General features: G+C 49.8%; 1 protein-coding gene across 2 annotated transcripts in view; it reads left to right on the top strand.

Annotated features, from left to right (window-relative positions):
* The first annotated feature begins 1930 nt into the window (after positions 1 to 1930).
* Positions 1931 to 14836, top strand: part of TCF7L1 (transcription factor 7 like 1) — a 153466-nt gene continuing 140560 nt past the window's right edge. For both annotated transcript variants that reach the window (XM_035001179.1, XM_035001178.1), the window contains exons 1-3: positions 1931 to 2173; positions 2257 to 2320; positions 2536 to 2663. In XM_035001179.1, the coding sequence (XP_034857070.1) occupies positions 1931 to 2173; positions 2257 to 2320; positions 2536 to 2663 (435 nt within the window). The remainder of the gene's footprint in view (positions 2174 to 2256; positions 2321 to 2535; positions 2664 to 14836) is intronic.

Raw genomic sequence — 14836 nt, 5'->3', positions numbered from 1 at the left:
TACATGTGCCTGGGAAAATGTCTGGAAGGATACATACATCCAACCAGTGCCTCCTTGGAGTGAGGTGTGGCAAGCGGGGCAGGAGGGACTTTTACCTTGTACTCAAGATACTATTCGAGATCCATGGATATTGTTTGAAAAAGGTTTGAGACTGTATTCATGTATTAATTGTGTAAAAAAGAGATAAAGCATCTTTGGTTGTGATAAATGGTAAAATACGTAGAAAGCAGAACAAAACAGGCTCACTCCTCTCACCTGTTCCTTTTCTCAAATGTATTTATTGATAACTTGGTGTGTATCTTCGCAGACTTTTCTATGCAGAAACAAATATATATATATAATATATAATACTTACATATATATAAATATATATATATATTTAATTTTTAAAAAAACAAAATGAAAGGGAGGGACGTATATACTGTCTTTCATTTAATGTTTCTCCAAAATCATTCTAGGATCCCTATGTGCGGGGGCCTCATTCTGTTGAGCTGGTTGCTGCACAGAGGCTCACTGTGAGACCCAGAACCCCTCTTCCCAACCTCCCTGCTGCTTTGAACTTCCTTGTATCTGTGACTTTGTCCATGTGTGGGGGAATCACGGTAGAAAACTCCCCTGCCAGTTGCGTTGAAAATAGTTTTAGGTATTCCCATACTGCCTTTCAGTCTGCTTTTTAAACGGATGCTCTCGCCAACACTTCCCCACTGTGGATGGCACGAGATCTACTTTTTTAAACTTTCCCAAACTGGTTGGAGAGGGATGCTATCTTAATGTAACTCTAAGAGGCATTTCTTTCAGCACGAGGCTGGTTGGGCTACTTTTTATATGCTCCTTGGCTTCTGAGGCAGCTTTGTGAAAGGCTTCAGAGGTCACAGGCACACAATTTTCCTTCGCAACGAACCCAATCCGAATCCTTTCTGAAACCAGGGCTGTGAGTTATTCGTTGACGGACCTGGTCCGCAACTATGGGGCAAAGGTGATCTTTGGGATTTCAGCGGCGGGTGACTTTAGACACCTGAACAAGGTAAAAAACCTGGACTAGGGAGGGGGCGCGTTGGAACCCCACAGGAAGGAGGGGCGGAAGGCCGCCCGGCAGATTCCGGGGTGCCATAAATTTGCCCGATCCTCTGCCCTACGCATCCGGCGAGGGCCAGCAAGCTGGCGGGATCCCGCGCTCCGAGGAACTCCAGGCAGCGAGTGTCCGCGGCGGGTCTGTGTGTCCGAAGCTTTCCCGCAGGGGGCAGTGCCGCCCGCCAGCGCGCCGCTGCGGTGGGAGGGGGTGTGGAAGCGGTGCGGAGTTCTGGGGGTTCTTTGGAAGAAAGTTAGGGGATGCCTAGCGGTGGGGGCGGTGGGCCGGAGGGTGCAGGCGGGCCGCCGCGGGTGCGGGGCGAGGCGCAGGGGAGGGGGTCAGGGCGGGGGGGGGCGAGGGCGGTACGCGCGGCGGGGAGGCGCAGCCCCCGGAAGGTGTGAGCGAGCGGTGTGCGAGTGTGAATGCGAGTGAGTGTGTGCGCGCCGGAGCTCTCCGGGTTCCGCGCGGCGCGCGGGTGTCAGCTTGCAGCCGGGGCTCCTCCCTCCGGCCCCCCTGCCCAGACCGGCGATCCCTCCTTCCTCCGGCGCTCGCCCCTCCCCGGCGGGCCAGGCGCTGGGACGCCCCGGCGGAGCAGGCGGCGGCGGCGAGTTGGGGAGCCCTGGGCTGGGCGCTGCCGGAGGGGCCCGAGCCGAGCCGCCCCCGCCCCGGCCCGGCCGCGCCGGCCCGTTTCCCGCGGGGCCACGCCCTGTCAAACTTTGTTGCTGCGGCCGCCGCGGCGGCGAGCCGAGCGGGCCGGCGAGCGGGAGGGAGGGAGGGAGGGGCGGGCGCCGGGCCGGGCCGGGCCGGGCGCGGGCTGCGAGGGGCTCCGAGAGCGGCGGCCCCGGCCCGCGCGGCCCCACCATGCCCCAGCTCGGCGGCGGCGGCGGCGGGGGAGGCGGCGGCGGCGGCGGCGGCTCGGGCGCCGGGGCGGCCGGCGGAGGGGACGACCTCGGGGCGAACGACGAGCTGATCCCCTTCCAAGACGAGGGGGGCGAGGAGCAGGAGCCGAGCAGCGACAGTGCCTCCGCGCAGCGGGACCTGGACGAGGTCAAGTCGTCCCTGGTCAACGAGTCGGAGAACCAGAGCAGCAGCTCGGACTCGGAGGTAAGGAGGCTTCCGCGGCCGACCCCGGGGGACCCCGGCCCCGCGCCCGCTCACCCGCCCTCGCCTTTGTGTCTCCTCCGCAGGCGGAGAGGCGCCCGCAGCCCGCCCGGGACGCCTTCCAGAAGCCGCGGGACTATTTCGCCGAAGGTACGTGCGGGTCGGGGCAGCCCCCAGTCTCCGGCCCCGTTGCGCCCAGCGCCTCAGCTCAGGCCGCCCACGGTTCCCCTGGCCCCGTGGCCGTGCCCCTGCTCTCCGCCCGCCGCGGCGACAGCCGTCCTGGAGCGCGGTCCCCGCCCCGGGTCCCCTGCCGCCGCGCTGTCCCGGGGGCCCGGGCCTCACCCCCGCCTCGGTCTTGCCCGCAGTGAGAAGGCCCCAGGACGGCGCGTTCTTTAAGGGCCCCCCGTACCCTGGGTACCCGTTTCTGATGATCCCGGACTTGAGCAGTCCGTACCTCTCCAACGGACCCTTGTCTCCCGGAGGAGCGCGCACGGTGAGTGCCTGTCGGGCCGCGCCCGGGCGGGTGGGAGGCCGGGCCGGCGGGATGCGACCCGGGCTCGGCGATGGGGTGGGGGATGGGGCCGTCCCGGGAGGATCCTGGCAGAACATGTTTGCGGAGTTGAACTGTTCTGCGGCGGCCGAGCGTTAGGCTGCGCTGGGCAGTGTCTGGATGAAAGTAAAGTTCCTTTACATTTTCCCCTTCTGTTGGGGAGAGGCTTTGGGGTCCACTTCTGGGGGTGTTCCCTGGCCTCCAAAATTCTTTGCTGGCAGTAAAGGAAAACTTGGATTTGTGCCGGCTTTTTTTGGCGCGGGGGGCGGGGGGGGTCTCGCTTTCCTTCCTGGAAATCCGTCAGCTTTCCCTGGCAGTTAGGCAATGGGCCGGGGGAGCTGGGTTGGCGACGTTGCCCCCGACTTCAATTTCACTGAGCGGCTCCGAGTTGGTTCCTAAGAAACCCAGTATTCGTGGCGGATTATTCACCACCACTGCCCCCCCCCCCCCCAAGCCCTCGAGCAGGGGCCTCAACTGTTCTGTGGAGCTTGGGATTTTAAACTCGCCTAGATGATTTGGAGGGTGACCCGAGGCATTCTTCAAGTTGAGGAACTTGGCTTTTTCCCCCTTTGTTGCCGGCTTTTCTCATTTAAAGCGAGCGCTGCGACACTTTAAACCTGTTAATGGGCGCGCATTGTGTGCTGTGCGCTGGCATTTAGAGCCGTGATTAAGCAAATTGACCGGGCCCCAGACGACGTGCAAATGAGGGCGGATTCCATCGCCCCCTCCCTGGCCCTAAACTCGCGCCCCCCGCGTCGCGAGGGGCGCAGCCCTGGGCCGGCGAGGCCTTTGTGTCCCCCGAGCCGCCACCTCACCCCACCCCAGGACCGACTGCCCAGGTGCTAGGTCCGATGGCAGATCTTCGGTGAGCACCTACTTACTGTGACTGTGTGTCAGGCTCTTGCGCGTCGTCCCTTGGGCGCCACGCGCGCCTTGGTGGTTCTCTTTGCTTCCCAGTGCCCGCCAGTGCGTTCTTGATTCGGGGGCGGGAGCTGTTGGCGCCTGAGGAGCAGGCCCGACAAACTCACTTTTTGTTTAAGCTGTCCTTAAATAGTGATCGTAATTGAAGGGCCGCCTGAGAAGTGCTCGGTGATGAATGGGCGCTGCCTGCTGACGTGGTACAGGGTCGGTGGAGAGTGGAGGCACGGCTGTGGGTTCGGTGGAGGCGCTCTCCTGGCCGGAAGGGATGTGGCAGTGGAGGTAGGGGGCTCTGACCTGGGGAGAGGGGCGTGGGACCACACACCTTCACCTTTCAAGAAGGGAAGGAAGGCCCCGCCGCTTTGTCCCTGCTGTGGAGCTCCCCAGGAAGTCCTGAATATAAGCTGGATACGGGCATCTGACTGGTGCCTTTTCTCATTCATATTGAAAGTGGGTGAAGTAAAAGTTGAGCAAAACAAGCTGCAGGGACTTCGTTTAGGTTTCCACTGATTCCCTTCCCTGTGCGCAGATGGAGCTCAGTTCTGCAAGGGTTTTGAAAGCTCACTTTTTGCTCAGGTCCCTGTCACTTTGTGTGCGAGAGGGTGATGCTAACACAGTCCCATTTTTCCATTTACCATTACATGTCTGGAAAGAGGAGTCTGGGAGGCGTTAAGGTCCATGAATCAGCACTGATCCAGGTCCTGGTGCAGATAGTCTCCAGAAATGTCCCAGATATGACCAATCATTTCCCTCAAGCAGGCTCTTCCTTCCACCCACCCAATTCTCTTTAGGGTGTTTTGATTCTTCCTCTTTGAACCCTGACTCTGACAACTGCCTGTCTTCATCTGTTGCTCCCCACCCCCACCCCAAGAGCTCCAGGGGGACAGTTTTTCTGTTTGCGTCCTGTCCCTTCTTTCTTCCTTCTTCCATCTTCTCCTGCCCTTCCTTCCTTCCTTCCTTCTTCCACCTTCCATGTTCTTTTGCCTAAGAACTTCCACAGGCTGATTCTCGCTGGTACTGGGGATTCCTGATGACTAAATCCAGGCCTGCCAGGGAATTTTGGAGTCCTTCTCGGAGAAGCCAACCTTTCTTTCCCTGCCTGTTTCTCACTGTCCCTGCTCATTCCTGCAGCCGTTCCCGGCCTGGGCCCATGTCACTGTCCTCCTTTTAAGCCTCCAGGGACACTCAAGTCTTCTTGCGTTCAACCTTTCAGAAGGAACTTAAGTGTGCCCTATCCCACTCCCATACGTAGTCTTGCTCCCCTGGTGAACTGCCCCGACAGAAGTTCAGTTTCTCTGTAGTTTCTGTGCCCCTTCTGTGCCCATAGTTGTGTTAGGCCTGCCTGGTTACAAAGTTCATTGATGTGCCGGGGAAGTTTCCTGCTGTTAGATGAGCTCCATAGAACCTACTAATTTTGACCTTATCCTTGAGCATCATGGGTTTTTAGGAAAGCAAGTGAGGAAACACTTAAGCACTTGATTGTCTGGACTGTAAGGTTGAGATGATGCTTTTCCTGTGGTTGATTATATTGTTATAATTAATGTGATTCTCACAGTGGGCAAATTGTAGGTGCAGACAAAGTGGCCCTCAGTTGGGGTCCAAGCCTGGTAAAATGAATGTAGATAGTGGGTAGAGGAGGGGTGGGGGCGGGCAGCTGACGTGGGGGCGGGGTGCCTGGAATATATGATCTGGTCTCTCTTTTGGCATCCCAGGTCTTTTTTTGTTTTATTACTACATTTCACGACCTTAGGCGTTGCTCCTCTAAAGCCTCTAAGTAGTATAAAATTGGATGACTTCACTTCTGTGCTGCTCTCACACTTTCTGGAAATACCAAGCCACAACCAAAGTCGGGATTGGCTGGGGCATCCTCAGGGTGTTAATTGACCCTAGGAATAGCAAGCAGCAGGGCTGCGACACCCTCATCCCCTGGCGTAATTCCTGCTGGGGTGACCGGGGGCTGGCCCGTCCTACAGTTTGGCCTTCTCTTCCCTATGCCTTACCTTTGCCCTGCACTCTGGCTTGGCTGGGAGGCTGGGAAGTGGCCTCTTCCTGAGGCTCTTTAGAGAAGAGGTCCCCTTAGCCTGGGGTGTGTGCCAAGCCTCCAAGCCATGATTCATTCTCCTCTGGAGCCCTGGGGACCCTGTAGCCTATGAAGAGATGAATAAGTGCCAGAAACCGTCTTTTACTCCTTCAAATAGGCACCCTGAAATTATACATTCATTCATGAAAAGGCTTCACAAGTTTACTAAACCACCTTGGTGCCGGTGACTGTTTTTTTTTTTGTTTTTTTAAAGATTTTATTTATTTATTCATGACAGACAGAGAGAGAGAGAGGCAGAGGGAGAAGCAGGCTCCCGAGGAGCAGGGAGCCTGATGCGGGACTCGATCCCAGGACCCTGAGATCATGACCTGAGCCGAAGGCAGACGCTTAACCATCTGAGCCACCCAGGTGCCCCGGTGACTGGTTTTTTGTTAGGAAAACGTAAGCCAACGCAGAAGAAAGTGGATGTTAAAAATAGTGTAAGACTAGTAAGAGCCCAAACGAAAATGCTGAATGTGGTTCAGTGACTTAGCTAGGAGCTGGTAGAGAGGAGTTGGACCATTACGTGAGTGCTGACAACATTTTGGAGAAGAACAGTTCTAGGTAGAGTTGCCAAGGGAGTCTGTGGTTTTGGGGTCCAATTTCTGCATTTAAGAGCTACTATCATGCAGCTCAAGCATCACCCTTTGGCACCTTCCTCAGACCAGCTCAACTAAGGTTTCTGTAGGAAATGGTTCTGTTCTCCAAATGTGTGCTTGTTTTCAGTCCTTCGGATCCCACCGCTGCCCATGGTCAGTCTTGCTAGCATCCTGGATGCGTCTGCTTCCTTCCTGATACAAAGGAACCCCAGCAGAAATCTTTGTGTACAGAGAGAAGTGGTCTGTCTTTAGGAATTGTATGTAAAAGTGAATAAGTAAATCCTTTTCTTTGGGAAGATCAGTATAAACATGCTGCTTTTGGTAAAATTCTTTAAAGCCATTTCATCTAAATATAACTTCTGTTCCATTTTTTTTTTTCTAAATATAACTCAGGGTTTAATGAGGGTTTTTTTACATGGAACGAGTTTTTGCAGGGGCCCTGCCTGAGTTGCTGCAGTTTTGGCACTTGGATTGCTGGGGTGATGGGGTGACAAATGGTGACAGAGTTTGTGGAGGGAACCTGAAAGCTGTCTGTCTTTTTCCTTTGGGTAGGTCTGCAGATCCGGTGGGGAATGCCTGACTTGCTTTACTTTTGGAAAGTTATAGGTTGGACTCATTCTTTATTGATCTCACTTCATGGAATTCTGGAGGAGAAAGTAGGCTAGGACACAAAAATCTAACTTTTAACAGAGTGTTCCTGCCTTTACAGTGATGTGCAGAGTTACCCAAAAAATTGCAACCTGAAAAATAATTTAAATGATTAACTTGTTGGAAGCTGCAATAATCCAAATCTATGTAATGCAACTCTCCTACTTATATTCCAACTTAGAATCAACTTTACTTGCCAAACTGGAGAAATTTAGGTTGGCACCCTTAAGATTAATTTACAACTCCTCAACTTCGTCTGATATTTACTGAGGACCTGTCATGGGCCGTGGGAAAGAGGATGAAGTAGACCCAGCTTTGCCCTATAGGGCTAAATATTGAAGTAGTGTGAACACAGACCACTCTAATAGGAAGTCTTTGTTAGGAGTCAACAAAGTCCAGAAAAGAATTTTCAGAGGAAAAAGAATAGAAAAGTTGTTTTGGGCTAGCATGATCAAGGAACATAAGGAGAGGAAGTTGTTTTAAACTAGTCCCTGAGGTGCCTGGCTGGCTCAGTTGGTAGAGCATGTGACTCTTGATCCCGAGGTTGTGAGTTCGAGTCCCACATAGGGTGTAGAGATTACTTAAAAATAAAATCTAAAAAAAGCAAACCCCCCAAACCTAAACTAGTCCCTGAAACTTGGTCATTCTTTAATTCAAAGTGATTTCTTGTTAATTATAAAAACTTAAACAGTACAGTCTTCTTTTAACCCCAATCATGAGGTAGAAGCCAGCCCTTGGAGAGCAAAGGCCAAAAGTTCAGGGCTGTTGGGGGTAATACAAGTTATTCCATTTGCCTGGAAGGATGAGGGGTCATGGCATGGGAGGCCTTGAATGTCAGTGAAGGAATCCAGTCTTAATCAAGAAGCAGCAGAGAACCATTGAAAGTTATGCTGGGAAGTGATGTGACTGGTATGTGTGCTTAGATCATAGTGATTGGAGGGAGAGGACCTGGAAGGAGCTACGAGGGTTAGGAGACTCCTAGGAGTCCGGGGTGAGGTGAAAAGTGCCCAAGAGTATCTGAATAGAAAGGAAAGATAGGATGGGAGAGACTGGAATGGTTGCTTGAATTTCTGCAGGGAGGGGTAGTAAGTGAAGGCAGAAAGTGGCTGATGTCACAGTTAATTCTCACCGTCTAAGCCTTGGTAACCTGGGAGAATGACTTCTTCCAGGTGGGGCCCTGGTGCGCCATCTTTGCCTGCCCCATGCTGAACAGATGCTCAGTGACCATTTTGGCAATAGCAGAGCTCACACAGGCTGTGAGGGGTTTTCGTTTGGAGGAACTGCCTGAGTTTCATTGGAGACGCATGGGTCTGAGGGGATGATGAGTGGACAGTTGAAATTGCAGCAACCGGATGATGCAAGGGAGCCAGAGAAGAAGGGACAGGATGCTCAGAGCAAAGAAAGAAGTCACTGAGGCAGCATGGAAAGGAGCCCTTGCCAAGGTAAGAGGCGTGCCTAGGTTCTGTGACATCCTGGAAGCTGGTCCTCAGCATCAGATGCCACAGAGAGAGGGGATAAGAAGATGGGGGAGTAAAGAGGAGCTTTGGGAATTTAGCAATTAGGAAGTTATTGGTGCCCAGTGAGACAAGTAATCCAGGCAAGTGGGGGTGATAAAGATGGGGAGACAGAGAGATACTACCTCAGCACTTCCCAGTTGGGTGCCTGGGTGCTGTGCTATGGATTGGTCCCAGGGAGTGGCCCATCCCTTACTCAGCCAGAACCCCAGACCAGACTCCCACAGTGTCGGGCAGCCTTCCCACGCTACCCCTGTGTACCTTACACATTTTCTGTCTACCGTAACCTGGAAGATGTTGAAAACCAGACAGACTCCAGACAACCCACTGAAGAAGTTTGGCTGCGGCAAGAAGAGGGAAGGAAGAGCCATGGGCCGTGGAGAAGAGTCTATTTGGGATGCTGGAGTGGGAGCTTGTTTGTAGGGCAGTAGGGTAGGGTGGAAGATGAATGGGGGAGAAGACAGGAGGAAGAAGAGATGAGACTAGAACTGGGAAGAAGTCAGTCTTGTTTCAGTGACAGAGGACGCTCAGCAGTAGATGGTCTCCCAATTGTACAGATGAGCCCTGGAGTTGAAGATGAGGATGTGGAGAAAGGCAGAGGCTGAGTTGGGCAGAAATTGAGGGGCAGTGCATCGGATGGCTAGATAGCTTTGGTGTTCTCAAACCAAGGGCCAGTTGGCTAGGGTGAAGGTTCTGGACATTTTGGCAGTACAAGCCCTTCCTCCGCACCCCATGAGAAAACCCAAAACCTTTGGGAACCTTTTAGCTACATGTTAAATAATGAAACATTGTGAGTTGATTGAGAGATAGGACACACCTGGGACATGTTTCCTCGTTTTAATGTCTGCAGCTGGCTGATTTTGAAGGAGGATAAAGATGGGAATCAAAATACAACTCATTTGCTGTCAGAGGCAGATACTGGGATGTGATAAATAATTGGGATGGGAAAGGACTGAATGCTTAAAAGCATGTAGAGAACAACCCAAATGGGCTAGCCTGATAATGTATTTTTGGAGGAGGTTTTGATATGTCCCATGCTTTATTATCTCCTCTCAAACTGGATTGGATTTCAGGGACGATGAAATAAACTGCAGTTTCCAAAACCTTGGCATTCAGGAATGAAGGGAACACAAGGGAAATAAAGGTGACTCGCCTTTTCTTCTGTACCGTATGTTCTGAGTGAACAACGCTGGGGCGCTGTAGAGTTTCTTTCTTCGACTCATAAGGTGTTAGAGATGCTCAGAGTTACCTCCATTGACAGATAACTTTAAGGCTCTAAAATAAATTTCAGAATCTTAAATCTTTTCATTATGTATATAGCCTACAGATTTTCATGGGAAGATGAACAATTAGTTTAGAAACACATTTCAGAGTTTGAAAGTAAAACCATGAAAGTGTTTTCCTAAACATGGCTCCTTTCAGGCGCTTTTGTGGATGTGATAAGGGGTGATAACTTTAGTTACCTGGAGTCCTCAGGATAGGAAATGAACTCACACTCATACTCTCGAACTGTGCTATAGCATTTTAGAAATCTCAGCGGTGAGTCCGCTTCCAGATTCTCTTCCTCTGCCCATCCTTCCATGCTCATGCTCTCTCTCTCTCTCTCTCAAATAAACAAATACATCCTTAAAAAAAGAAAGAAAAGAAATCTGTTTCATTCAAGAGGAACAAGGCCCCAGGTGTTCACCATAATTGTAGAAAGTAACCATAAAATAAATATAAACAAAAAATTCCCAAAAGAAGAGACTACAAATAACAACCACATATGTGAAACTAATGTTCAACCTCCTAGGTAGTCAAAAAATGCTAATAAGGAGAAGAATCCTCCCCCCCCACCAAATTACCAGATTTTGTCTTAATATGACTTTTAAATGGTGGCTAATGTAAAGTGGGGGCTCTCATTTGCTGTTCCTGAAGGGTGTTAACAGCTCCGCCCCATTTGGAAAGCACTTGGCAGTAGCTTCTAAAACCTTAATATGGGGCGCCTGGGTGGCTCAGTCATTAAGCATCTGCCTTCGGCTTAGGTTGTGCTCTCGGGGTCCAGGGATCGAGCCCCGCATCGGGCTCTCTGCTCCGCTGGAAGCCTGCTTCTCCCTCTCCCACTCCCCCTGCTTGTGTTCCCTTTCTCGCTGTGTCTCTCTGTCAAATAAATTAAAATCTTTAAAAAATGAAAAAATAAATCCTTAATATTTCTCATAGCTTCTAACCTGCTAGGAAGTAGGTAGTTGCTATTCCCATTTTGCTGCTGTGCAAGCAGACTGGTAGGGGTCAAGTGTCTTGTTCAAGGTCACACCACTGGTAATTGACGGCGCAAAGATTTGAACTTGGTTGTGAGTTTAAAGTCTAGGTCTTCCTGTCCTACCCTTGTGACTGACTACTCACACGCCTGATGTAACTAACTCCTCCCATTGGGAGGACGGCTGACCTTTGTTTTTCAGTTCCAAAATCCTGATGGGAGTTACCGGTTGGGGTGGAGGGTGGGTAGATTTGTTCTGACTTTACAAATTGGACCTGGGAACGCACCTTCCCAAATAAACAGTTGTCGAAGTGAGTGGCTGGGGCTTAAGTTGTTCTGGAGGACTGTACTTCGGAGGACTTACATAACCTTTAGTGGGCGGCCCCCAGAAGTTCACCACTGCACGTATACCCTCTTTGGAGGAAAAGTGGCTATCTACTAACATTAGAACTTTTTTGAACGTGGGGACAGTTTTTCCTTGTTGAACTCGGTGAGGGCTGGAAGAATACACAAGTGTGTCTTTGGTGTAGAAGAAGGCGGGAGGCGTGAACTTGCTTGCTACCCCTGCAATTTGTATTACAACATAGTTTGGTTAATAAACCAAGCTCTGGTGAACCAAGCGTGCAAATATTATTCCTGTATTGTTTATTTTATAAAATAACGTATAAATTGGTTGCTTTTTTAAAGCTCTCTAAGTTAAAAATCAGTGCCAGTCATTTATAACTATTTCAGTAAGTTGACTAATAAAGAAATAAATACTAAACATTTACACAGAGAATTATTTTGAGAATTGTAGAGAAGGTATTAGTCTCCTTCCTACTCCCCTTTCTCTGTGTGTGTGGGTGTGTGTGTATGTACATGTGTGGGTGTGGGTGGAAGATTGTTTGAAATTAGGATTCAGGTCACTCAGTGCTTTTTCTTTCACTTCCCAAATGATCCTTCAGGTGGTCTTTTTCTGAAAACAATAGCATGGTGGAAAGATTAACAGGAGGGGCTTCTGAGTATGGTTGATAGAATGTGGGGAGGCACTTGGGGTTCTAGCTAAGCCCTTCTGGAAATCTGGGTATTGCAAGACACTAAATCTTAGTGAGATAAATGTCTTATACCTCATACAGTGAATGGGGCCATTATTTGTAGGAACATCTGTTAAAGTGTGGAAAACAAAAAGACATAAATATGAGAGATAGTAACTATGATTAAAAAGAGAGCTGGATCTAGGGACATCTGGCTGGCTCAGTCAGTGGAGCGTGTGACTCTTGATCTCAGGGTCATGAGTTCAAGTCCCATGTTGGGCATAGAGCTTACTTTTTTTTTAAAGATATTTATTTATTTACTTATTTGAGAGAGAGCGCGCACAAGAGAGCACAAGCAGGATCCCCACTGAGCAGGAACCTGATGCGAGGCTCAATCCCAGGACCCCGGGATCATGACCTGAGCCTCATGATCTGAGCTGAAGGCAGATGCTTTTTTTTTTTTAAAGATTTTATTTATTTATTTATTTGACAGAGAGAGAGAGAAAGAGAGCACAAGCAGGGGGAACATTAGGGAGAGGGAGAAGCAGGCTCCCCGCTGAGCAGAGAGCCAGATGTGAGGCTCTATCTCAGGACCCTGGGATCATGACCTTAGCTGAAGGCAGATGCTTAACTGACTGAGCCACCCAGGCGCCCCTAGAGCTTACTTAAAAAAAAAAAAAAAAAAAAAAAGATCTAACAATGAGGAAGAAAAAACAAAAGAAATAGGAATAAGTGGTATGAAATGCTGATCAGTTTACAAGTCCAGATTTGTTGGCAGTAGTGATTTCTGATGTTTGGGACTACATTCTTCCCCATAAATTCCAAAAAGGATAAATCGAGGTTGCTAAGGTCAGATGGATTTATAATACATACCTGTTAGGGGTTGGGTGTTCCTCCCTGAGATTCTTTTGCAAGGACCCTGCCTAGGTACCCTGGAGCCCTCCGAGCTGGAAGGAAGCATCCAGCCCACCGAGGAGCACAAGCTCAGGGAGACCGTGAGCTTGGCCAGGATCAAACAGTTATGAAGGATGGAAACCGGACTAGGGCTCAGTTGCATCATTGGGCTTTACTCTCCCCACTACTCAGGGGGATCTACAATGAGCCCCGCAGTGCTACAGAGAAAGTACACCTCAAAATACTTCTTTATTAAACCCTAACACCTGACTCATGATAAGTGACTCACAGACATTTGTCAGATGTTGACAGCATGAATATTTAAACATCAACATTTTAAAAAACAGCCCTGTAGGCACCTGCAGTGTTCCAGGGCACTATATCACACTGTTTACAACTGTTACTGAATTGGATGCTTGCACGTCTGCTCTCATGATCTGTTTTATCCTGGAGGAAGCTGAGACAGAGCTAAGTGAGGGGCCCAGAGTCCCTCCTCTGGAAAGTGTTTGAGGCATCGTTCCAGCCACAGTGCTAGAGTGCCCCTCTACTGAGAGTTGACCACCAAATGCGTGTGAAAATGCCATTTGGAACGAGGCACAAAGAAATGGTGTGTACAAGTTAAAGAGGAGTGCGGAGTAACATGTCTGTATTCATTTTGGTGGCATTTCCAGGCACTTTTAATCCCTACCCTGCCTGGGGTAGTCAGAGCTTTAATGGCTGGTCTCTTTACAGTTTCAGAGATAGTGTTCATTGCTCTCGATCTTTCTTTGCTTTTCTGTGCTCTGCAGCTCCGTTTAATCGATTCCCTCCGATTTCCCTTGTGTTTTTCTTCTCACATCTTGAGGTGGTAAACTTCTTTCTTTAGATACCACGATATAAAATACTGTCACATGCATCTGTTGACTTGGTCTGTTGCCTGCTTCCTACTCTTGACCAAGTCCCACTTGCTTGTGCATGCATGAATATTCTTTTCTTTTTTTTTAAGATTTATTTTCAGGCAATCTCTACATCCAACCTGGGGCTTGAACCCAGAACCCCTAGATCAGAAGCCGCATGCTCCACCAACTGAGCCAGCCAGGTACCCCTGAACATTATTTTCTTCTTCTTCTTCTTCTTTTTTTTTTTAAGATTTTATTTATTTGAGAGAGAGAGAACACAAGTGGGTAGAGGGGCAGAGGGAGAAGCAGACTCCCTGTTGAGCAGGGAGCCTGATGTGGGACTCAATCCCAGGACCCCGGGATCATGACCTGAGCTGAAGGCAGACGCTTAATGACTGAGCCACCCAGGTGCCCTGAATATTATTTTCTTTTTTTTCTTTTTTTTTTTTTTAGATTTATTTATTTATTTATTTATTTGACAGAGACAGAGACAGCGAGAGCAGGAACACAAGCAGGGGGAGTGGGACAGGGAGAAGCAGACTCCCCGCTGAGCAGGGAGCCCGATGCGGGACTCGATCCCGGGACTCCAGGATCATGACCTGAGCCGAAGGCAGTCGCTTAACCAACTGAGCCACCCAGGCGCCCTGAATATTATTTTCTATGTAAATTGGATATAGTCTTTGCTTATCAATTATATTATCTATTGAACTATTTTCTAGGAGGACCGCAGAGAGGAGAGGTAGAATATTAGAGTAGGCATGTTAAAGATACGTGACATGAAAACACTTTACAACATAAGCTTTTCTTTTCTTTTTTTTTTATTTTTTTAAAGATTTTATTTATTTATTTATTTGAGAGAGAGAGAGAGAGAGAAACAGCATGAGAGGGGAGAGGGTCAGAGGGAGAAGCAGGCTCCCCGCTGAGCCGGGAGCCCGATGTGGGACTCGATCCCAGGACTCCGGGACCATGACCTGAGCCGAAGGCAGTCGCTTAACCAACTGAGCCACCCAGGCGCCCTACAACATAAGCTTTTCTGTTATAAAATGCTTGTCAGGGAGCGCCTGGGTGGCTCAGTCATTAAGCGTCTGCCTTCGGCTCAGGTCATGATCCCAGGATACTGGGATCAAGTCCCACATCGGGCTCCCTGCTCGGTGGGAAGCCTGCTTCTCCCTCCCCCACTCCCCCTGCTTGTGTTCCCTCTCTCGCTGTGTCTCTCTCTGTCAAATAAATAAATAAAATCTTTAAAAAAAAACCAACAACAACAAAAAAAAACAAATAAAATGCTTGTCAGGGAGGGAAACTCTGGTGCTGAATTCTAGAGTGGGAAATGGATCAT

The sequence above is a fragment of the Mirounga leonina genome, unplaced genomic scaffold (genome assembly GCF_011800145.1).
Source record: "Mirounga leonina isolate KUSES-001 unplaced genomic scaffold, KU_Mleo_1.0 Mir_125, whole genome shotgun sequence".
Classification (NCBI taxonomy): Eukaryota; Metazoa; Chordata; class Mammalia; order Carnivora; family Phocidae; genus Mirounga; species Mirounga leonina.
Note: the sequence above shows the minus strand (reverse complement) of the source record. Positions and strands in the feature narration are given on the sequence as shown.